Source organism: Dama dama, chromosome 12 (assembly GCF_033118175.1).
Source record: "Dama dama isolate Ldn47 chromosome 12, ASM3311817v1, whole genome shotgun sequence".
NCBI classification, from domain to species: Eukaryota; Metazoa; Chordata; class Mammalia; order Artiodactyla; family Cervidae; genus Dama; species Dama dama.
In genome coordinates this window covers 15,357,918-15,382,161 of record NC_083692.1, presented here as the reverse complement: position 1 = coordinate 15,382,161, position 24,244 = coordinate 15,357,918, and the positions used below count along the sequence as shown (strand labels likewise).

The following is a 24,244-nucleotide window of genomic DNA, read 5'->3' as shown; positions in this document are numbered from 1 at the left end:
TTCTTGAACATCTGAGATACTGCGGCCTTGACAACCACCAGCCTAGCCTCTCTCAAACCTCAAGTACTGGGTCTCTCTTCCGGCTGCCGATGGGAGTCTCCTTGGAGACTGTAAACAATCCTAATGTCCAGGCCGCCTCCCTGAACAAGCCAAAATTTATGAGGTGGGGCCCGATCACCTCTGTTTCACACAATCCCCCAGTGACTCTGGGGTGCAGGAGGGTTGAGTGGGCGAGGCTCTCCTGAAGCCGTCAGGAAACCATCCCAGCGTCACGGAACCAGGGCAGCTGGTCCCAGCACCTCACAGCACCTTCACCTCAGGGAAGGGGTAGCCCTGTAGCTGGGTATCATTTAGTCACTGTCGTGTCCGACTTCTTTTGCGACCCCGTGGACTGTAGGCTCCTCTGTCCATGGGATTCTCCAGGCAAGAATACTGGAGCGGGTTGCCATTTCCTTCTCCAAGGGATCTTTCCGACCCAGGGATGGAACCCGCGTCTCCTGCATCAGCAGGCGGATTCTTGACGCTGAGCCACCAGCGAAGCCCCCAGTGGCCTGGACCTAGTTACAAACACACTAGCTGAATAACCTCTCGTCCCTTCACTCTGCCTCCAAAGAGCTGAAACAGCAGGTGCCTGGCCGGAAACCAAAGATTAGGCCCAAAGAAGCATTTGCTGTTGGGCTCACAGTGATTAATGCCTAGAGCGGGCATGACTTCTGTTGTACTCACCTTCCTTGGCAATAAGTACTACTCTTGGGTCAGAGAGAGACACAGAGCAGCCTCGGGGGTCACTTCCGCCTAGCTCGGCACCTTCAGCCACGGTCTGAACCCCCGTCTCCCCTCCCCTCCAAACACAGAGCCCAAAGTGCCTTTCCTGACAGCCTTCCCAAGGCGATTGCAATAGAATGTAAGTGCAATTAACAAATTTACTTAGCGGGATGTCAGAACAAGCACTTTGAAGAAAAAAAGAAAGTAGGATGGGGGAGTGTCTGGAGATCGGGAGGACTCGAGACAAGCTCCGGTGGAACCAGACATGTGAGCCAGTGGAGGTGGCGTGAAGCAGGCAGGGAAACAAATGCATGAAGGGGCCGAGGACCAGCGCGGAGGCCGCAGTGGCCGGAGCAGAGTGAGCAAGGGGCAGAGGGGATGGCGGTGGGGTCTGAGGGGGCAACGGGGCTCCATGGGCCAAGCCACTGGAGGAGTCATAGCAGGGAAGAGGCAGCACCCCCTTACAAGCCACGGGGAGGGGACAAGATGGAAGCAGAAAGTCCCCTTGGGGGGCTCTGATGAGGGCAGCCTGGAGCAACCACACGGTAGCTCAGAGAAGGACAGGGCAAGTGAAAGAGGAGAGAGGAAGTGAGATTTGGTACAGGGCTTGCGGATTCCTGGATAGATTTGGCGTGAGGTTTGAGCAAGGAGGTGAGGATGACTCCCAGTTCTTCAGCCCAAACAACTAGGTAAACTGGTTCACCACGGTGGAGAAAGCTGGGAAGGAGCACGTCTGGGAAGAAGACCCAGAGCTCCACCTGGGCTGTGTTCCCTTTGAGACGGTGCCCAATGCGAATGTTGGGCGGCTGGCTGGAGACAGTCTGGAGTAGAGGCGAGTTAGGCTAGAGGGGTGAACTCTGGAACCCTCAGCATCTGGATGGTGTGGAAAGCGTGGGACTGCCCGTGACCTCCAGGGGTGCAGGCGGAGGTGAGGAGCGGGTCGGAGGGAGAGGGGAGGAGAGTCTGCAAGGGAGACTGAGGAGGAGCTGCAGAGAGGAAGGGGGGAAACCGGGAGTGCCTGGCGTCCCGGAAGTCAGGGACGAAAGGGACTCAAAGGGGAGGGCGTGGGGTCCAGCTGTAACCACACTTGACAGTAAATACAGGACAGAGAGGGGGGTGAGCTCAAAGACGCCACCAAGAGGCCCCAGCCAGGTCAAATGCCAGACATGCCATGAAAGAAATGATCAGGTTTTGCCCACAAATCAATGGCATGGGGCAGAGAGCAAGAGGCTGGAAGAAAATGAGATGTTTAAGAGGCACAACCAGATATGGTATGTGGCCCTTGACTGCATCTTGAATTGAACAAAGCAGCTGCAGAAAGACATCATTGAGATACCAGGGAAATTCAAATATGGACTGTGCATTTGGCGATGTTGAGGAGATAACTGTTCATCCTGGTAGGTACACTGACAGCATTGTTAAGAGGTTAAGAGTGTTAAGAGGTTAAAAAAAATTGACTAGAAAATCATATTGAAGACCTTATGGGTGGAAGAACATGAAATCTGGGATTAGCTTTGAAACTGTCCAGCAAAATTAGAAGTCAGGAAGAGGTCTTGAGTTGCTCAATGCTGATGCAGGGGTAAAGGGTACCTGGAGATCCGTCAGGCTCTGATTTCCGTGTATGTTAACATGTCTCCACTATAAAAAGTTTAAAAATAAAGAAAAAAGTGTTCAGCAAAGTGCTCAACTCATCCAAGCACTGCTGAGCAGAAGAGCAAAATGAAGCCTGGGATGCGACCCCTGAGTTGGGCAGGATGGAGGCTACTGGTGACCTTGATGGTGAGCTGGGGGCGGGGGAATGAAAGCCTGGCTGAAATGGGTTCCCATCCTCTCACGGGAGTGAGGACATGAGAAGGACAAGGAAGGACAACTCTTTTGGAGACACGCACAAGTGCAAGAAAGACCTTCAAGAGAGGCGAAAGCACCCATGCTTAGGATGGCTCCAGACACATCGGAGGAGGGGGTGCGGCCCATCCGGAGCCAGGTCACCCCGTCTCTGGTGTGGGTGTCAAGCCTTCAGGAGCCTGAGGCTAGGCGTGGCCACCTGAGTCTGAGCCACCCTTTGGTCACACAGCAGAGGGGGCCCCCCGCATGGGAGCCTGTGGGGCTCAAGAGAAAAATCCCTTTGATGCTCCAGTGGGGAAAAGCATTCCTAACGTGCTCCAGACCCAAGGTCTGCAGTCACATAGTCGGGCATGCCTGGCCCCCAGAGCTTAACAAAAGCGAGGCCCTGGCTGCAGCTAGGGAGGCTCTGCTGGCACTGGTGGTATTGGTCTGGGCTGAGAAAATCAGACCTTGGGGTGAGGACAGCTGGCCCGAGTGCAGCCTCTCCAGCCATTCACAGCCCAGCTCCGGGGCCCCACACATTGGAGCCCAGGGGTAAGGAGGGGCGGGGAGGGCTAACCCCAAGCCTGCTTGGATGAAGGCCACTCTTAAAGTCACTCACTCCCCATTCCCCTGGCTGCCTCTCTACGGTTGCCTGCCTGCTCCTCCTGACACACATACACACACACACACACACACACACACACACACACTTATCTACACTCACAGCTGGTCTTCAACTCCAATATGTACACCCCAGCTTAACACATTTAGTCTCCCTAAAAAGTCCACTCTGGGATTGGCACCTACCCCTCCAAAGAGGTTCTAGAAGCTTTCCTCGGAAACCCTGCAAGATGTGTTGCTGTGTGCTGCTGTGCTGACAGCTAGCCCATTCAATTCATGGCCTCGCCTTGTCCACCAGCGGGTGGGCTCCCAGACCCCCGACCAGTGAACTGCTTCAGACTCCAGACTAGTGTGGGTATGAGTTGAAATAAACCAACCCCCAAATGTATAATGGCACAAACACAAGTTTGTCTCTTTCCCTGTAAAATTATAATGAATGAGCCCCTGCACTACATGCAGGAGAAGCGCTTGAATGCCGCAAGGCACTTCTACCTAGCGGGTGCTCTCCTCCAAGTAGTGATCCAGGACCCAGGCTCCTTCCACCTTGTGAGCCTGCCACGTTCAAGGCATGGCCCTCAAGGTCACTGTGAGATCTGCATCAAGATGACTGGAGGATGACAGAGCACAGAGGAGCAGGCAGAGTTTGGGGGGACCAGGTCTGGAAGTGGTACACATGTCCACACATTCCATTGGCCAGAACTCAGTCGCATGTCTCACCTAATGCAAGGGACACTGGGAAATGTAGTCCGGCTGTGTGCCCTGCCGGCCAGTTTCCACCACAGACCCCTCGCTCCATCTCAGCCACCGGCTTCCCCACACCCCTCCCTTCTTTTCCACCCACTCCGGCCTTGATCCTCCTGACCCCCAACCTCCCACGCTACCTTCCATCCACCACCCTGCAGCTTCATCTGGACACAAGCCAATGCCAAAGAAAAGACCAGTCCCAGAGGGTCAGAGAGGCACACAGAACAGGTTTATTTCTCGTGAGTTTATACAACCACGGCACGCAGCAAAAGATAAAAGTGGAGATAGTTCAGAGCGTGGGAAGGGTTTCTGCTGTTTTCTATCAACCCTGCTAAGTACAGGCACACGTGCGTGCATGCTGTCACTTCAGTCGTGTCTGACTCTTCGAGATCCTTTGGACTCTAACCTGCCAGGCTCCTCTGTCCATGGGATTCTCCAGGGAAAAATACTGGAGTGGGCTGCCACGCCCTCCTCCAGTGGATCTTCCTGACCCAGGGGTCAAGCCCGCATCTCTTACGTCTCCTGCATTGGCAGGCAGGCTCTTTACCACTAGCGCCGCCTGGGAAGCCCAGGTACAGGCACACAGCAGGTATTAAATATGGGCGCTCTGGACCCTCCGTCGGTGTGTGCAGAGGCAGAAAGGATCGGGGGACGGGGGATAAGCCTCAGGCTCTGCAGGAGTCAGGGCTGCAGAAGAGGCTTGGGTCTCTCAGGAAGGAAGCCCCCAGCTTCCTGGCCCTTTCCCAGCCCGCCTGCCCTGGCTGGATAGCTGCTTCCTAGAGTTACAGGGGAGTTCCCACCTGACACGAGAAAAGAAAAATTACTTTGTCGGGGGGCATCTGAGAGGTTGCCCCCCTCTGAGACCCAGAGGGGCCCCATCACAGAGCCAGCCCGTCTCTGAACCACCTGCTCCGGCTGCCTGGGATGCTGCCACGAAGGCCAGAGCTGTCCCACACCTCTTCTTGTGCAAAGCGAACACACGGCTGGGAGAGAAATGCGCGGAAGGCAGGCGAGCTGGGAAGGTGCTCGAAGCTCAGCCAGCCCACTGTCCCTCTCAGCCCAGGCTCACTCGGGCATGGAGGAGGATGGGAGCGCCCACCCCTCAAAGCCCCGTGTCTCCCCCCACGCCGGGCCCCATGCCACCTCTCCTCCTGGAGGAGGGGGTGGGGAGGCCAGAGGGGAAGGCTGGGCCAGCAGAGAAGAAGCTAGGGGAAACTCTAGGAAATGGGAAAGGAAAAGCCACCCACCTGCGGTTGGGGGTGAGCGGGACTGAGGCCCAGCCCTGCTCCATCACCTCCCTGGCACGGCCAAGGGGACAAGGACCACAAGGCAGGCCTAGGGGAGCCTGGGCTACGATGGACACAGACCAACAGACAGACACAGACAGGCGGGGGGCCACCAGGTGGAAACCGCTGGGCAGCGCCGCCTCTTACTCGCCATCCCAGCCCCGACTCATGGCCTGCACCACGGCCCCATAGAGCTGGCTCCAGGCAGCCCGCGTGGCGGGTGTGAAGGCAGGGCCCAGGCACTTCTCCAGCATGTAGAGCAGGGATTCACCCACCGTCTGCAGAAGCAAGGGGGCCACCTGTCATTCCCAGGTGCAGGGAGGCATGCCCCCATTCCACAGGTGAGAAAACTGAGGCTGGGGGCTGGTAAGGACTCCTGGGCTTTTTGGCTCTCCTGCACGGGGGCCACGCTTCCTGAGCAGGATTCAGAGCCCCCAATCCTTGGATGCCACTTAAAGGTGAGGCTTTAAAGTGAACGAAGCATTTCACTCCACTCCCAGCCTCACGATCACCCCATGAGTGGGGGGGTGAGACATTGCCTGGGACTTCCAGCTGACACCAAGCAAAGTTATTGTCCCTCCTCCTGTTTCCTCCTCTGCAAGACAGCAGTCATGAGGTTAAGAGCACAGGCTCTGCCATCCTGAGTTCACTTTCTGACTCTAGTGCTTGTGAGCTGTGTGACCTTGAGCAAGTTAGGTAACCTCTCTGAGCCTCAGTTGCTTCATCAGCGAAACTTTCAACTAATCAGATTGTTGGAATGATTAAGAGACCATCTACTAAAAGCTCTTGGCACAGCACCTATACCCAGTAAGTCTTCAGCAATAATAATGGCTCTCATTTTTAAATTATTAATTATAAAATACAGTGTATTTATTCCACAAATATTTCCTGAATACACACTAAAGACCAGACGTTATACTAGTGCTGGGGATGGAGAGAAAGACAAGACAAACTCAGTCCCTTCCTCAAGGTGCTCACATCTGACAAGGTGATTGGACCGTGCAGTGGGCCGTCAGGTGAGTGGTCCCCCGTGAGCCACACCTCAAGGATTCATGCCCTTGACACGGGGCTCATCCACGTGGCTGGCTTTGGCCGGTGGGGCATTAACGAGAGTGATACAAGCAGAGGCTGGCTTGTCCTCCTAGAATACTCCCTCCTGGAGCTCAGCAGCTACTCTGGAATGAAGCTCAGCTCCACTATCGAATGACTAGGGGCCACAGGGAGAGAGATCCCAAAGGATGACAGGCCATCTTGGACATTCCAGCCCCGGCTGAGCTCCCAACTGAACGCAGCACACGCGTTACTCCAGCCACAGCATGTGGGACGAAAGAACCACTCAGCTGAGCCCAGGGAGATCAGAAGTCATTGTTTTAAGCCAGTTTGATTCTGGGATGGTTTTATGCATGCCAATATAAAACTGAGCAGTAATCCCAAAGGCTCCTTCACTATCTATGGGTTCTAAGAGAAACCACACCAGAGAAGAAAAATTGGAGGCTCAGAGAGGTCAAGGCAGTGCCAGGGTGACACAGCAAGTACCTAACAATGCAGTCACCTGAAGGTTTAGGAGAGGAGAGATGGACAGGTGGGAAGGAGGGCCTGGGAGAGAGTGGTGGCCTCAGGCCAGGAGCTTTGGAGAGAGAAAGGGCCCCTTTACCCACCGAGAAGGAGCTGAGCTTCACGCCCACTGCCCGGTGCTTCCGGCCCAAGCTGGCCAGGTACTCCTCCAGGGAGGACAGGTCCTCCACGTTGGTCACCGCAGCATCGATCACCAGCATCACCTGCCAAGGTCAAGGTCGCGGTGAAACCGAGCTCAGAGCAACTCCCCGCCCCCACTCACAACCAGTCCAGAAGCTGGGGGTCCCAACCAGAAGGCAGAGAGGACCCTCGTTTATCTGGGATCAGAGACAAAAGGCAGCCTATGTTTGCTTACAGCAGGCGCTCAGCATATGGTGGCCAGACTACTGTTAGGCCATGAAGGAAGCTGCCTTCTGCTGAGGGGCCAAAGCCCTAGACACACCTGCTGGACAGTGTTATCCTCCAGGGACGGGGGGAACGCTGAGGCCCTGTAAGAGCCACCAGCCTCTAAGGAAACCCCAGCTTGGTTTTCACAGGGGGATGATCCCTGATGGAGCCAAGGGGCGAGGACAAGGGCAATGGGCAGAGCTGGGAGCAGCTGGCTGACCGGGTGCCCCAACTCTGCCCGGTTCAGCGCACAGGGAAAGCGACAGATGCCTCTGACAGGAGGGAGCAGGAGAAGGGGCACAGCCCAGGGCTGGGGCGGGACGCGGAAGGAATTCTCCCACCCCGGGTTCTCCCTCCCCTGCTCTCCCCCAGGAAGGCGCTCCACCTCCCCTCACCTTCCTGATGTGGTCCAGGAACTCGGGAGAAGACAGGCAGTCCTCGGGGCTGGAGAACTGGCGGCAGTGGTACTGGAAGAGGGGCAGCAGGCCTGGCTCCAAGTCAAACAGCCTGCGGGGGGAGGCCCGGCGTCAGCCCTGGGGGGTCGCGCCTCCAGGCTCCCTGGGCCCTGGCTGTCCTGCAGCAGGGGAAGGCGTGCAGACCCTGGGCCGTAAACTCCAGCTCACCCTCAGCCTGGCACGCACCGCTTGGCCAGCTTTGCTGCTGGCCCCTCTTACCTCTTAATGAGGCATCGTGGAAAACACGTGTTCCCCAGGCCTCATAGGGAAGCCTCTCCATAAACCGTGGAGGGGTGTGGGCGGGGACAGGCAGGGGTCCTCAAACAGGAAGCCCGGAGTCCGTGGTGGGGACTCCCCCTCCCGCCATCTGTCTCCTTCTCCTTCCCTCCCTCCCATTCTTGGATCAGAAACCCCCCAGTCCCATCCTGTCCGACGGCTCTTGGCCCAGCAACGATAATAATTAGTATTCAGAAGCCCTAACACTTTCTGAGCATTGAGTACTTTGCACGTGGTTTACTCAGGTATCCCCTCACAATCCTAAACAGTGGGTGTAGCTGCTACCCAATTTTATAGAGGAGGAAATAGAAGCCCAGAGAGGTTGAGTCATTTGTCTCAGGTCACACAGCTTGGGAGCAGCATGGCCAGAGGGCGCCTGAGAAAAGAGTGGGTTTGGGGAAAGCTGAGAGGCCCAGTATAAGGTCTCATCCATATCTGGGAGGGCTGAGGCTGTAAATGTAGTCCCTTTTTGTTTGTGAGGGGGAGGCTTTACAAAAACCTCTTCAGAAGTTCTGGGCTGGCTTAAAGGAGCCAAGGCTCCTGAAAAACCATGGTGAGGGGGCATGTCTCCTTGGTGAGGGCAGAGGGGCTACCTGGACACCCTCAAGCTGATGTTGAAGGCAGCCTCCCCTCCCCTCTGGGGTCTGCACACTCCCTCACCCCTCTCTCTCCGTTGGTGAGAATTGGGCATCTGTCCTCCCTTCCCTGGAGGGTCTCAGGCCCTAGCCTGTCATTTCCTCCGAAAGCTTTATCCTGAAGTTGATCACTGGAAGCGAACACTTTCGGGGCCCAGACCCCCGTGCCCTGCGGGCCAGGCACCCAGTACAGCCTTCCCACGCAGGCCCTTGGGACACCCGGTATCTCTCCATAAGGGCAGTGGTGGGCACCCCTGCAGTCATCGCCCAAGGAAAGAACACTCAGGAGGCACACAGCCGGGGAGGGGGCGTAGCGCGGGGCCCCGAGTGTAGGGAGATGGGCGGCGGAAGCGGACCCTGGCCGGCGCCCAGAGAGCCCCGCTGGGAGCGGGGTGTGGGCGCTAGCCAAGACGCGCCGCGGCCGCCGCGGGAAAAGCCGCAGGGGGCTGCGCCACCCGTCACCGCGCCCCGCGCCTCAGGGGCCGGCTCGGCCGCCTCCGACCCATTCCTGGAGAGGCACCCCGCTCCCCGCACCCCCGGGGGCGCTCGGGCCGCCCTCACCTGGCGAACAGGACGGTGCCATGCTCCAGCGGGCTGCGGCTCACCGCCCGCCAGCTCTGCCGGATCAGCTCGGGCTCCGGGCGCTCCATGCTCGCCCCGGGGACGCGGGACGCAGGGCTGGGACCCTCGGAGCGCGGGCACCGTCACCGCACGTGCCGCGCCATCTCCGCGGCGACGTGGCCACTCGGCGCCTCCTGCGGCCCCCGCGCCTCGGCCGGGGCCCCGGGGGGTGGGGTGGGGCTGCGGATGGTCCAGCCACCGCTGTTTCCCCGCCCAGGTGGAGGCGCCCCCGCCGACCCGGCGCTTCCAGGGACCCCGGCTCCCGGCAGCTGTACCTTGCTCCCCGCCCCGCCCCGCGCCGCCCGTCTGGAGCTCTTTAAAGCCATTGCGGCCCCCGCCCCTCTCCGTCCGGATAGACGTGCATCTCCGGGCGACCAACTCTGGCCGCGGACTTGGCGGCTTGGGAAAGGACACGGCTTCAGAGCTTCACGGAAATCGCCGAGCCTCTGGGGACCTCGGTTTCTCCTCCGGTGACAATTTTACCACTTACTGGTTAGGGCACAGGAGAAGGAAATGGCAACCTACCCCAGTGTTCTTGCCTAGAGAATCCCAGGGACGGAGGAGCCTGGTGGGCTGCCGTCTATGGGGTCGCACATGGTCGGACACGACTGAAGTGGCTTAGCAGTAGCAGCAGCAGTTAGGGCACGGAGATGCTGCCTGGAGGCATCCGACCCCTGGCCCCAGGTCTCCTTCCTGCTGCCCCGAGGTGGGGGTCGGAGAAGGCCAGGGCTCCTACCTGTGTGACCAGGCGGAGCCGAGGGAGGGCCGCCAAGGGTAGGGCAGGGTCTATCCTAGCTCTGGTTACCGACTGAAGCACTCGGGACACTCGGGGGCCACCAGGGCGCTCAGCTTTAGGGACAGGGCCAAGCCCACTGCTGTGTCCAGCCGGGTCTGCGTTTTCTTGAGGCTCCATCCTTAGACATCTGTCAGCTCCGGTTCTAACCCCAGCTCTGCTTGGCCAGGGGTTGGGGTCTCAGGTGCAGCAATGGTGCGCACTCTACTGCTTGGACAATTGAGGGGGTTCAGCGAGAACCTTCTACTGTTAAGCGATTTTTTTAATAGACTTTCGTACACGTTTAAATAGAAGCACTGTTTCTTTCTTTAATTTGAAGTTCAGGAAGCAGAATCTCCTGAATTTGCCTTTCAGGGTGTGATGTTGGTCACCTGTCAATTAGACCTGAACCTTTCTCTTTCAAGCCTGAAAGTGCCTTGGGCCCCAGTCCAGTCCTAGTGGTCCGTGTTTTAAAGAACTTTCATTATGTTGTCTCCAAGCCTATCTCCTGTCAGTTGGCCCACCTCTCTTTTCCAGTTTCCTCAGCAGTGTGATAAGGGGGGTGGTGTGGGGTCTCCAGGAACTTCTCAGGCCATCTCCTTTGGTCTGTGGGTACAAGGTGGGTGTGCACTTCAGTCATGAACTGGCTGAGGCTCCATGCCCAACCCTGTGCTAGGCATGAAGTATGGAATCTTTGCCTTCTAGAACTTCTGCTGGCCCTGAATCAGGCCTGAGGGCTTCAACGATACTCTTCTTGGTCCCAGGCAAGCTTGGCAAAACCATCTCGCTTCTCTCCCTCTTCCAGGGACGCAGGACTTTGGAGCACACCTTATTTCTCTCTTCCCCATCCCTCCCCACATCTTGGGGGTCTTTGGGCTGGAGCAGGGGAGCAAAGCTGCAAGGCCACTGGCGTGAGTCCTAAGGCATCCAGGAGATCCCCGAGGGAGAACACAAAGGGCCTGGGGGCTGAAGGGAGAAAGCCGGGGTGCTCAGGGATTAGACTCCCGGGTCGGCGTCCCATAGCCCTGCAGCCAACTTGGCAGGTCATGGGGAGGGCCACGTATGTCTCTGGGGACCTTTATCTTTCGATGCCCAGATGCCCAGGGCTCTGTGCAGGCCTGCTGGCTCATCTAATGCTTCCCACTCCACCCAGTTTGCACTTCCTGGCAACAGTCTACACTCGGGACGCTGCTTGCTTCTTCTCTCCTTTGGGTAGGGTCTGGAGTCTGACAGGTTAGCGAGTTGATGGCCTTAGCTAGTAAGTGGTGGAGTCAGCACTCACTCTGCCTTTTTAGAGCCAGAAAGAGGCAGGAGGAGAGAGCTGAATGCTCTCTAATCTCTGCTCCTCTCAGCGAAAAGGCCCAGGAACCTGGCTGAGCCTTGCTGTCTGGGTGGTGTATTCCAACCAGGAGACAGAGGGGTGGACTCCACATTTGAGGGGCTGGGGGAAAGTCACAGAAGCCCCCCCCTCCCAGCATCTGCCCACAGACTTGGGCAGGAGGTTCTAATCGAGGAGAGGCCAGTGTTGTCACGGAGGTTGCTTTATCACCAATGATAAAGAGCTAGCATGTCCTGAGCATCTGTGTCCAGATACTGTGCAAGGGACTTTACATCATTACCTTTCTTCATTCTCGTAGTAACTCTGTCAAGTAGATCCTGTTTATTTTGCCCTTGTCTTACTGTTGAGGAAATGGAGGCAACAAGGTTAAGTAAGTGGCTCATAAGTGGTGGGGCCAGCATTTGGCCTCAAGGCTGACCCTGGCCCCCCTGCAGACCTCTGCGCTCCTCTGCCTCCCTCACTTTAATGGGCTGTGACCAAGAGCTGCATCCATAGTTCCGACCACGGCAAGGCCACCAGGTCTGGGTCAAAAGGGTGCTGGAGCTGGCTCTTAGACGGCTGGGGAGAGCAAATCGGGTTCATCTTTCCAGTTTCTCAGCGACATCAATCAGGTTGGTGGCCTGAAAGAGGCCATGGTGGAGCATTTGCATGAGCCCAGACAGATGCTACAAATCAGGGCTTTTTTCCTCCCAGAAGACCACTGGTCTGGCTGCACCAGCAAACACTGGGCCCTGGATGAGCTGTCGCTGCTTTAGGCAGCAGGTGCAAAGGAACGTGCTGATCTGAGGCTATGCCTTCTCCCCAGGGGACCCAGGCTGTCCTGAGCAGGTGCTTCTAGTCCCAGCACCAGGCTGGAGAAGCAGAAAAAGCCCAACTCAGTGCCGAGGCCCGGCCCTGCTGCTGACGAGTGCTCAGTTGTGTCCGCCTCTTTTCAACCCCATGGACTGCAGCCCGCCAGGCTCCTCTGTCTGGGACTTTTCCAGGCAAGGATACTGGAGTGGGTTTGCCATTCCCTTCTCCAGGAGATATCTCCCCCACCCAGGGATCGAACCTGGGTCTCACATCTGCTGCACTGGCGGGAGGACTCTACCACTAGTGCCACCTGGGAAACCCAGCCCCGGCTCTATTGACTGATCGTGGCACCTTGGGTAAGGAATCGAATCTCTCCTGGGTGGAATGGGGACAAAAAGAGTGGTGACTTCACTGGGGCTTTATGAGGACTCGGTCTCACAGACATGTCGGGAGATGGTAAGCCAAGCTGTGCCATGAAGGGTTTGGTCCTCTCCTAACCCTTCCATCCCCCAGGGGGCTGCAGGATTCCCCCCTCTCTTGCCTCCAGCTCCTCTTGGTCCTAAGCAGGAGCAGGGGGATCAGCAAGCCCCGAAGACCCCCGGTTTCACAGTGCACTGGACTCCTCTCCTCCCTCAACTACAGTCCAAAACACGTCAGCTCTTACCTCCTTCGGACCTTAACGTGACCCTAGATCAGGAGACGCCTGCCAAGACAGGGGCCTCTGGGGAGCAGAATGGACACTGGTGCTGCAGTGCTGGGCCACTCAGCTGTCTCAAAGTGGACGCGCGCTCTCATTCCTCCTTATACTTGTGTGACGAGGTTACAAGAGGGAAAAATAAGGTCCAGCTTCCTGCTTATTTGGGAATAAGTTTAAATAAATACAAGTAACGACCAACATTACTCAAGTAACCTTATCTGTGTGAGGGCCTTAGTGTCTCCTGCTACAGCCGGGTCCACCTGCCCAGCCCAGGGCCTCTGCTGGAGTCAGAATGGCTCAGACTCCAGACACAATGGAACGGTTCTTGCACTCCAAACATTCTTTTCATTCTGGGAGCCAGAGGGCAAGTCAGATTCAATTAAGTACAACAAGAACAACATGGCATTCAAAATAAGAGCTATTTATTACAAAAGTAAATGGCCTCTGATTATCTGTGGAAAAAACATTTTTTTTAATATAAAATGTGGTTTAAGAAGTTGGCTGGAGGTTGAGCTGGCAAATGTCTCCTTCCTCCGCCAGCACGTCTGCAGGACGTGTCACATTCTCCCGGGGGCTGGAGCCCGTGTGCAGAGCATGGCTCCAACAGCCCCTCTCCCCAGCATCTTCCAACAACACAACTTGGAGCTGTGTCGGCCCATGCAGCCACAGAAGCGTGCGCCAGCCTGGGCAAAGGAGGGGGTGAGGTGGGCAGACAGCTCTTCTCCCATCTCTGGAGAGCAGTGGAAGAGACCAAGGAAGCTCTTATCCCTGGGGTGACCAGATTAGGAGGGCGGCCAGGCAGGAGGCCGCCTGAGCACTCGCCCTCCTCGCCCTCACCAGAGTGGCTGCCCCTCTGACTCCTTCAGGGCACCTCCCTTCCAATGAGCTCCTATTAGGAAGTAAGAAGGCGCTGGGAGAAACAGCCACCACCTCCCGGTTGTCAGCCTGGGGCCACTGTTTTTTGAAACAGTCAAGCCCAGGGTCTCCCGCATTCCACCTCCAGGAGAGCCCACCCAGAGGGCTGCCCCCCCACCACCACCACGCCAGCTCAGAAGAAAGCAACCTGGCCTGGGGGAGAGAAGAAGGGGGCTGGCAGGCATCGGAGAGCAGAGGTTCCCCATCCCTGCTCTCCCTCCCTTCCAGAAACGCAATTAAGCAAGCAGCCCAGACTCAGCACCCGGCAGCAGCGCTTCCTGCTGGGGGAAGTCAAAAGGGCTGCAGCCCTGGGGAAGGGAGGTCATGGGGCCCCAGATCTAATTAACAAACCTGCCTTGCTCTTGATGTGACTGCATTTCCTCTATTAACATTAATGATGGTCGGTCTGGATGTCCGAACATGGCCAGAAGCTTCCCTCCCCACCACCCAGTGGGTAGCACTGCCTGTCCTTGGGACCAATTTCCAGTCTCCGTGGCAACCACTGAGCAGAGATGCTCGAAAGAGCTCTGACCTTGGCAGAGCTGGTGGGGGCTATAGAGGAGGGAAGGTGGAGAGTGGCAGAGGCTCATCATTAAACCTTGAAGCGTTACAGTCCTCTGAGACAAAATAAATATTTTGTCATGCACCAGGAGGACGGAGGAGGGCTTAGGGATTGGCCTTGGGTTAGTTCAGTTCTGGCCCAAGGGTTTTCTATCTCTCTTTCATCTGGGGAGGCAGTAAAAGGAACAGCTCTGAGCTGCTTGCTTGGGCTTAGAGGTGGTAAAGAGAACTTCTGATACATGCCTAGGTGCTCTGGGGCCTTGGGGAAATGGAGACTGGTGAAACAGTGACCCAGAGGAAGGGGAGTGAAACACAGTGAAAGGAGGGCGTCAGCACTGGGGACCAGAGAAGGAAGCATGGGGAAAGCTTAGTGAGTGACAGGAACGCTAGTCCAGAAAGGCCAGAGCAACCAGCCCCAGACCCCACCAGGAGCCCAGCCCAACCCCACACAGGGCCCTGGTCTGCTGCACAATTGCCCTGGGTGCTAGGAGAGGGGCTGGCGGGCTCTCCCTGCCCCCGGGAGAGTGTGGGTCCCAACCTCACAGCCAGCCTGGATGCGGAAGGAAGGGGAGCGGCAGCCACTAGTCGCCCCTGGCTCCCAGGCCCTGAGGACACACCACCACCACGTGTGCCCACCAACCACATGTCCGGCATTCCCAGATGACGAGGAGCTGAGGGCTGAGGAGGGCCAGCAGGGCTGCCTCGCGCTGGGGCCCGGGCCCCTGAGCACACACTGCGGGCAGGGGTCCAGCCGCCTGTGGCCACAGGGGAGACTCCCAGCGGCAACCATGCAGGGGCGTGCAGGGAGGCGGGCCCTGCAGCCTGGGGTGTTCAGCTTAGGGATCTGCTTGTTGGTGGGAAGGAGGGCAGCACAGCCTTGATAATCCTGCCGGCTCCACCCGAGGTGATACCCCAAGGTGGTGTTGGTGCAGTCAGCCTTCCTGGAGGGCTGATTTCTGATGAATCTTACAACCCAATTCAGTGAGAAAAAAACACCAGAAAATACTACGGTAGCCCTGGACAATTTCTTAGAGTTTATGACGCTCCGCTGTCCATAGTCACGGTCTACACTGCACAGGCACACGGACACACGCACGCTCACACTCACCCCCACACTCTCCCACACTCATCCTTCCTCACGCTGCTCACGGGGGACCGGCCTGAGAGGAAAGTCGTCTGTGGCTGAGCAGACCCAGTGGAGGAGCCTCTGCGGAGGAGCAGGGCCACAGTGCTCCCCAGCAGTTTGCGCTCCCAGGGTGGGGCGCCAGCAGGCAGTGGAGGTCCACAGGCTCCTTGGGCCGCTTCCTCCACGGCTGGGAGGGTCCGGGGACTGGCTTCACAGCTGGCCGTCCCCACGAAGGTCCTGGTCTCAGGCTGGAGTCCTCAGGCCTCAAAAGTCCCACGATTCCAGCCACCTGAGCCCGGCCATCGGACTTCGGGGGTCCTGGGCCAGGGGACCTACCATCCCGTAGGCCAGAGGGTGGAAGAGGTAGAAGCTGCAGGGGAGAACCCGGGGCAGGGGGGACGGTGGTTAGCACCCTAGGGCCTCAGCAGAGGCGGGGAGCCCTGAGACCCCTGACACTCAGCTCCTCAGACCTTCTCTACCTACGGGAGCCACCCCGACATGTCAGCAGGCCTGTGTGACTTTGCCACCTGGGGACACCATACTCTGGGACCTTGAAAAAGGCTGACTTAATGACAGTAAAGGAGAAGGGCTCTTCTCAAAAGGCCCAGGAGACAGAGCAGGCCAGGGTCTGGTCATGGGCTGTGTGGCCCAGACTCTCTGTTAAAATGTGGACGTGCTCTCAGGTCACAGGTCCCCTATTCCCAGCTCAGGACTTTATGTTGCCCACCCCTGGCCCCTCAAGGCCAGTGATGCTCACCCGCAGATCTGTGAGACTGTGAGGTCGGGGAGGGGGCGGCCTGCCAAACAGCATCCTCCCTGCAGTTACTCTGAGCCACACCGCACCACCTGGTGACCCTCTACCACCCTCCCCCACCCCGAGAGCTGCGCCAGCTGGGAGCCAGGTGGCTGCAGAGGGGTGCCCTCCCACGTGGGCCAGAGAGGTGCAGAGCTGGGAGCCGCTGGCCAGAGGTGAGAATGCAGGGCGTTAGTCCATGTTTCTCCACCTGCCACACCTTCGGGTCATGTGGAGGGCTTTGGAAACTGTCTGACAGGGCCCAAACTGGGCTCAACGGAACCAGAACCAACCTCTGGAGACAGAGCCAGGCACCAGTGTGCTTCAACAGAGGTTCCAAAACGCACCCGGGGCTGAGGCATTGGGGTTGGGGGTCGACCATGCAGATGCAGGGGGCGCTCACCTGTAGGCAGTTCCCAGGAGCAGGCTCAGGATGCCCAGCGTGTGCACGCACCCGGCCAGCGGATAGGAGGCCAGGCTCCAGGCACAGAGCCGCAGGAGGGTGTCCCACAGAAGGCCTGGGGAGGAAGGGAACCCCGCACCACTCCGTCAGAGGACGTCTCCCAGGGAGACAGATGGGCTCCCCCAGCAGCGCCGCTCCACGGTGGTCCCGCCCCGCCCACCCTCATCACCCAGGTCCCGGAGGGCCACGCTGACCTGTCAGCATGCTGGAGAACAGCATGGCGGGGAAGTAGTGGTGGAAGTAGAGAACCCGGCCCATCAGGAAGAAGGGGAAGTAATGCATCATCCAGCCGAGTAGGAGCTGCCCGCCTCCTCGCAGCAGGACCTGGGACAGACCTGGGCCCCAAGCAGCACAGCTGGGTCAGCCGACAGCGCCGGGCAGGCAGCCTGCGCTGTGGGCTCTGCCCCTTCCTCGCCGTGTGACTCACAGAAGCCATGTCACCTGAGTGGGCCTTCTGTCCCTCACCCGCCCACGGTGAACAACCCTACAGCGGCTGGCAGGAGAAGGAACTGCTCACTCCCTGGCCCCGGGAGGCCTGGGCACCAACCCCCAGCAGTAGGCCGCCCGGCCTCCGGCCCCAGCCCCCGCATCTCTGCTGCCACATGGGTCTCTGCAGCCAGACGGGGCGGGGGTGCAGGCACAGGCGAGGACGGGGGTGAGGGAGGGGCGGCCTGGGACCATGTCTGCAGACACGGAGCTGCAGAGGCAGCAGAGAACCTGTGTCAACGTCTCAGACGCTGTGGCCCATGGCGTGGGGGCTGCTCTCCTCCTAACTAGAGGACAGGAGAGCAGAAGAGAAAAGATGGGCAGTCGTGCATAGAGTGTAGAGGTCAACAGTGAAGGCTCTGAATGCAGACCACCTGGGTGTGAACCGCAGTTCTGTCACCTACTGGGACAAGGTTCTTAACCTCTTTGTGCCTTGGTTTCCCAATCCATAAACAGAGGTAATGAACTCTGCTGGGAGGATACAGGGTTTAACACAGCACTGGGTATCTGGTGCCTGGAGCTCTAAAAAGTCACAGAGGAGGGAAGAAGGGAGGGAAAGGCAGAGGATGGCCCCTCAGCAGGTGGGCGCTCCCCAAGTGTGGGCACCCTGTGGGCTGCTAGGTGGGGGGCAGGGGAGCCCAGGGGCCCGACCTTCGACCTCAGCAGGCAGACGCGCGCCCCTCTGCACAGCCACAGCAAAGACGCTCGCTGAGAGGATGTAGAGGGCGAGGCTCAGCAGGTTCAGCCACCAGACCACCTGCAGGGAGACGGCCCGGGCGGGTGAGAGGAGGCAGCAGCGCCCCGCGGGCACGCTCAGGGCCCCCACCACGGCATGCGGGGCACTCACCGGGTTGCCCAGCAGATACACTCGGAAGTCGGTGTCATTGACCCCTGAGAAGCGCAGGCCCTGTGGAGCAGAGGACACAGAGTGGGTGCAGGGCTCAGCCCCTCCCAGGGGAGGAAGACGGGCCACCTTTCACAGACAGGGAGCCTGGGCAGGAGGCTCGGAGCGGCCACCTTCTCCGTGAGCTCCCTGGGGAGGCTGGGTCCAGCCGAGCACAAGCAGAGCCCGTCTCCAGCCACCCTCCACACGGTCAGGCCTACCCCCCACCCCCGGCGACCCCCACCGCCAGCAAGGCTCCACGGCCTCCTCCTCGGCTCCGTTCCCGGGGAAGAGCTCTTGCTTTGGGCCCTACCTGAAAGTTGATAGGCCAATGCCAGGGTTTGGAAGTGAACTCATTGTCCTTGGGCTTGAGGCCATTGTTCCCCTGCAGGAAAGTGGTAAAGAAAAAGTTGGTCCAGACAGAGCTCTAGAAGGCCGACAGGAACGTGAGGGACAGGCATCTCTGACGTGTGGCCACGTGTCAAGACAAGCCCTCTCTCCTCTGCCCTCTCCCTCGCTGGCAGGGGAGAGTCAGGGGTCACTCTCAGTCACCGCACACCTGCTGACCACAGCTGCCCCACTTTGCTCAACGAGCAGGCCTCCATCTCCCGGCAGAGACAGTCCGCTCAGACTCTCTCTGCTCAAGAGAAAGAGTCATGACAGACTTGTTCCCCTTGGCACAAAATATATATCCATCTTCCCAGCCAAGGATAAGGTGTCAAGAGGATGAGGAGAGGGACATGTAAAATCGGGGCTCACTTATTTGTTTCCTTGAAAGGCCAATTTCAAACCCAAACCCAGAATTCTTAAGTTCCTGGACTCTGAAAAAGTTACTTTAGCCTAGTGTTTCTCTGTACTTTTTTTTCATTATTCCTGTCCCCAGTCAACCTTTTTAAGATACATTTTCCTTAAACACTCCCTCACCATGACATTTAAAGCATTTTTTTTTATTGTGGTATAATTCATATATAACATTATATTAGTCACAAGTATACAACATAATGACTTAACATTGGCATATATTGCAAAACAACCAGCACAATAAGTCCCCTCAAGACATTTTAATACTATAGGTATTCCGTATATCTGTTCATATAATGAATGAATACCTGTGCTTTAGACATTAAAACACTGTTTCCTTTTTTCTGCCCTCTAAGAACACATTATCCCCCGGCTGAGAATGCACACTTTAGCCTGAAGGACTCAGTCTCAGGCCCTTCAGTCCACCAGCCAAGAATATCTAACAACCTGTCTTCACATGGCAAAATCAGACCTTTGCTAAAACTAGAAGGAAAAGGATCAGGATCCCGGATGCTAACCAGCAAGATGGTGTCAGCCTTGTTAGAACAGACTGAGAAGGCATTTCCCAAGGAGGAGTCAGGTCAGAGTTTCTCCACCTCGACACTACGACACTTTGGGCCGCAGACGTCTCCAGTGTGGGCTGGCCTGTGCAGTGTGGAGTGGTGAGCATCCCTGGCTTCTACTCACTGGATGCCAGCAGCGCCCCTACCCACTATGCCAGCCAAACACGCCTCCGGACATCGTTAAATACCCCCTCGGAGGCACAAACCGTGCTCTACTAAGGACCACGGGTCTAGCCCAAGAAAGATCCAGGCCTGGTTCGTTGAACCACCAGCTAGAGCCTTATTAAGCCCACACCTCAAGGGCTTGGGAGTCGTCTGCAGGCCTCCCTAGGGTAGCTGGGTCGCCCCTTCAGGGTAGGAAGTACAGGGGGGGGTGTCAGACCCCAAGGGGCCAGCTGCACAGCCCCTCAATCACTATAGCCACCTTAAGAACTTCACAATGAAGAATGAATCCTTCTGGACCTCAGAGCAGCTGCTGAGGGAAACCCATTCCTTCCGGCCAGTACGGTTCAGCCCTAAACCCGGGGACTCCAGCCAGAGTTAGAACAAGCCAAGCACATCCTGCACATTAAACTCTTCAGAAACCAAGCTCCTTTAGTAAACCAAGAAATGGAAGCAAGGAAAATCTGTAACCACAACAAGCATGTCTATCTGTGCATTGTTGTCTATGCTTAGCACCCAGGAGGCTTGTTCCAGCTAACCTCAGCAGGCAAGGTGCCTTCTCTGCCCACGCCTGAGACCCCTGCTCAGCTATCAGATGCCCTGCAGTTTCTATAGTCCAGACAATTTTGATCTCTCTCCCTATTAAGTTTCCTTATGTCCCTTTTCTTCTTTGATTCCACCTCTTAGATAACGAAAGAAGAAATGAGACTATTTATTTAGACTTAGTCTTAAAATTCTACCCAGATCTAAAATGATATTTTGACTGACAGGCACATATTCAAAAGAGCTCTGTCATCAGGCCACAGTGACAGCTACAAGCACAGAGTCAGGAAAGTAGTGACCCGGAGATTGGTTACTGTCAACTCATCACCTCCCAATGTGCAAAAATGACAAAATTTGAATTTTTAAATTTAATCTACTAAAATAAGCCAACGGTACTGACCAAGTCCTGCTTACATAATCACTTGCAGTAGAGACCAGTCGACAATGGCTCGCCAGGAAAGAAAGAACAAGTGCTACTGCTCTCCGCAGCGATGCAGAGAGCCACAGACCTGGCTCTAAACACTGCTCCTGCAGAGCGCCCTTTTCCCATAAGTCACAGTGGAGAGGTCCCCTCAACATCAAAACCGCAGCAGGGACTTTCTAATTCAAAGGGGAGATTTTAAGCTAGTGGGTAGAATTTTCTCAATTCAAAGATTTTGTCTCTCCATTGTTTTTAAACCTATGTCAGCTGTAAGCTACTAATGATAAGAGTACAAACAGTGAGTCTTTAAAACCTTGAAAAGCATCAACCGTGCCCCCCTGTGCAGTTTGTTTCTCTCTGGGAACATGGGTGGGGTCCTGGTTGGGATTTTATGCTGCATATAAACAACACACTCAAATTGGCCTTTCATCCTAGCTGATTCTAATTTCAAGATGGAATCAACTATCAGTGTCTCATGATTTTCAACCAAGAGCACTGTGATGTTCAGGGGCTCTGCCACGTGAACAGATCTGAGACTCACTTAGAGGCAGAGGACTGTAGTGGTCACTAGCACTGACTCTGAAGGCCTAGATCCCCCGCTTCCATTTAGCTGTGACCCTGGGTAAGTTCCTTAACCTCTGTGTTCAATTCTCTCTTCTGTAAACGGGAGACAGTAATCTCTGGAGAACTGTAATGAGGAGTGAGTGAGTTAATACACACGCAGTGCTTACAGTAGTGCCCGGCACACAAGAGCTACATAAGTGTTCACACAGTTACCACCAGCAGCATCACCACCATCATTTAGTCCTTTTGAAGACCAAGTTTGTCAGTATGTGAAGACACTTTCAGAGTCCTCCACAAGGGGGCAGTGGGCCTATAGCATGGTTACTGATCTGTGATCCAAATCTGCGGATGCCTGAGGGTTCTTAGAGAAGCTGCCCAGTGGGAAGGGGTCACAGTACCCGGATCATCACCATGTGGGACTCCAGCATTATCTCAGGGAAACTGGGCTGCAGCACTTCCAGGCTGATGTTCGGCACTGGAAAAAGAAAGACAGAGGCATGAACCTTCCTCACACAGCCTCTCCTCACAGCTGTCTGTCCATGGTATCCACTCTGCGGCCACGGTCTGAGTGTAACCTTCCTGCCAAGTTAACAAGCCTGTGAGAGTGTTGAGGAATTCTCCATCATCCCCTCAGCCTGTAGCACTCAGCAGGCATTCTGAGGGAGGCAATGGCAACAGATGAAAAGCCCCGTCCCACCCCACCACCCACCGGAGGCGCCCACAGCCCTCGGGCCATCACCCTTTATGACGGTGCTGCCCCAAAGGCTCCCACATGTGAAGACTGAAACCCAGCCCATCCCATTCACCAAGGCATCCCCAGGGCCCCACACGGCTCCCAGCATACTCGTCAGTGAATTGTTTAATTAGCTAGTTAATTAGCTGGTTGGTTAAATTAGGTGGTAAGAATGAAGTGGGAAGCATAAAGAAGAAAAATCAAGCCTAAAGGGGGTCGTTTAGGAGGCAGATGATGAGCTCAGAGACTCGTTGAGTTGAAGATGACAGTGGAACAGAAATGTCAAATTGGAGCCTGGGAGTATAAATACAGGATCGATCAAGGGCCGTGGCCATCACTTTCTGTAATAGCCTCGGCTGGATGTGAAGAAGGGAGGAGCCTACGCAGGGGCAGAAGGGGAAAGCACCAGCTTGCTCTGAGCCTTGAGGGTAGGGAGGTAACCACAGAGGGGACAGAGAGCCCAGAAGGAGGCAAGCAGACGGACCTGCACTGCAGGTGAGAGGCAACCAGCTCTGGCCCTGAGTGAGACCACCGGTCACTTGTGGGAGAAGAGTTAAGGAGGATAGGAAGTCTAAGTGGACAGAAAAAGGAGCTACCCATGTAGACAAGTCATATGAAGAGACTAGGTTTAAAAAAGGAAGAAAATGGCAACAATAAGATACCGTGGCAGCAGAGTCTGTAAAGGTTTATTTTCCTCAGATGAGTGTGACTTAGAGATGTTCCCTTCAGAGCCAGCCCAGGACATGACCTCACTCACATTTGGGATTGATATGGTCCTCCACATTCCAGATGGAGCTGAGGGTTTCCTTTAGGTATGGTGTGCATGTGACTTCCAACTGCTCCCAGCCCCTATGAAAAGGAGTCACAAATGTCTCTCAGAAGACCTGAAACTCACCAGACAGCAGTAATGTCAGCTGCATAGAACTCTTCTCTTTCCAACCTAGCGGCCATGTTCTTTCCAACCTCTCACTTTTCTATTCCATGACTATCCCAGAAGTAGTCTAGCCTACATCATGCCCAGGTTAGAGACAGAGAACCAGAGAGTTATCACAGGCCAGAGACATAACTGCTCAACTATTACAACACGTAAACCACCACAGAAACTCTGGAGTGCTGGGCTCCATAAAGTTCTTGATGCCTTTTCTCTCTCCATCCACCACAAAGAAAAAGCAAACAAGAGGTGAACACTGATCATTCGGGAATGGAAGTCTGGGGCATTCTCCTTGTAAGTGTGAAAGGAAAAGCATGAGCCACTGCTGGGACGCCAAAACCCCAGAGACTTACCACTTGGGCAGGACCTTTCCCGAAGAGCCCAGGACACAACCTGTGACCAGATGGATGAGGCGAATTCGACTTCTCAGCACTTTGATTCGGTTTCCAAATTTTCTGTTTATAACCTCAATCCGCCAGAAGTCATTCGAGTCCCCTGACCCATTCTGCCACATAAATCAAGAAAAAAATACAAAGAAAATATTAATAAGATGACTTTAGAGAAGGCACATCAAAAAAGGGAGATGGTCAGCCTTTCAGATGCCATCATGTTACAGAGGTCAAAGGCCAAACTGGCCTAAGTGACTGAGGTGGGAAGGAGAAAAAGAGGGCCAGAGAAACATCCCAAGAGACATCCCATGTGACTGCCATTGCCCCAGGCCTCACTATCACAACCAAGAAAAGTAGTATGAAGCCTGGAACCTGAAGTCCAATTCTTCACTCCACAGAACTACAGTTTAAGTTCTAAATAGATGCTTCTGCCCTTAAATTAAACTCAAGACATCACCACGAGCCAACAGAAATAAATTTGGGTCATTTGCATCCGTCACCATGGCCATATGGACACTCATCCACCTAAGGAATGTCTAGCCTAGATATCATACTGTGGAAATTAAGACAGTTGTGTCTAATTCACATCAGGAGATGCCCACCAGACAAAGATGAAGGTCAGAGTCTTGGCTCTAGTATAACATGGGATGAGCAAATGGAAGGAGGATTGAGAACTCTGCCTTAAGGAATCCAGAGTCTTTACTGAAGCACCAAAGCCCTTGGAAGGGAACTTAGACAGATAGTCATATATCTACCTTCCCACTAGGTGTTTTTGCTTTCAAACTCCTCCCCAAGTCGTAAGTACTCATAGAGCTTCCTCAATAAGCTGTATCACCCCAAGGAGTAAAAATCCAAAAGCAAGGTGGACAATATCCCTCTGCAGAACAGAGAGCTAATCCGTAAAAATAAAGCCAATGAGAATTTGGAATCGGGCAAAGGATAGACCTATATATTTCTCTGGGTTCATATTGTGGCCCTGTGGCTTCTGAGTACAATATGATTTTAAAACAGACTCAAATAGTATTCATATTTGACATTTATTATGTGTCAGAACACAAAAATGGCATGGTTATTATAGGGAGCAAGAGATGGAAAAAAATAGACTTCACAGGCGGCCT

At 55.6% G+C, this 24,244-nt stretch overlaps 2 protein-coding genes across 3 annotated transcripts in view; both read right to left on the bottom strand.

Annotated features, from left to right (window-relative positions):
* Positions 1–4,191: 4,191 nt before the first annotated feature.
* Positions 4,192–9,288, bottom strand: NGB (neuroglobin). Its single transcript, XM_061158341.1, has 4 exons — positions 9,133–9,288; positions 7,601–7,712; positions 6,902–7,021; positions 4,192–5,521 (listed from the first exon to the last, which is right to left on the bottom strand). The coding sequence occupies exons 1-4, from the start codon at positions 9,219–9,221 to the stop codon at positions 5,387–5,389; spliced, it is 456 nt and encodes a 151-aa protein (XP_061014324.1). The 5' UTR covers positions 9,222–9,288; the 3' UTR covers positions 4,192–5,386.
* Positions 9,289–13,192: 3,904 nt separating this feature from the next.
* POMT2 (protein O-mannosyltransferase 2) overlaps positions 13,193–24,244 on the bottom strand; it is a 46,616-nt gene continuing 35,564 nt past the window's right edge. For both annotated transcript variants that reach the window (XM_061156531.1, XM_061156532.1), the window contains exons 13-21: positions 23,091–23,242; positions 22,564–22,655; positions 21,472–21,548; positions 18,333–18,404; positions 17,984–18,043; positions 17,788–17,893; positions 16,845–16,985; positions 16,591–16,705; positions 13,193–15,764 (exon numbers count right to left, since the gene is read on the bottom strand). In XM_061156531.1, coding sequence (XP_061012514.1) covers positions 15,659–15,764; positions 16,591–16,705; positions 16,845–16,985; positions 17,788–17,893; positions 17,984–18,043; positions 18,333–18,404; positions 21,472–21,548; positions 22,564–22,655; positions 23,091–23,242 — 921 coding nt within the window. In that variant the 3' untranslated portion in view covers positions 13,193–15,658. The remainder of the gene's footprint in view (positions 15,765–16,590; positions 16,706–16,844; positions 16,986–17,787; positions 17,894–17,983; positions 18,044–18,332; positions 18,405–21,471; positions 21,549–22,563; positions 22,656–23,090; positions 23,243–24,244) is intronic.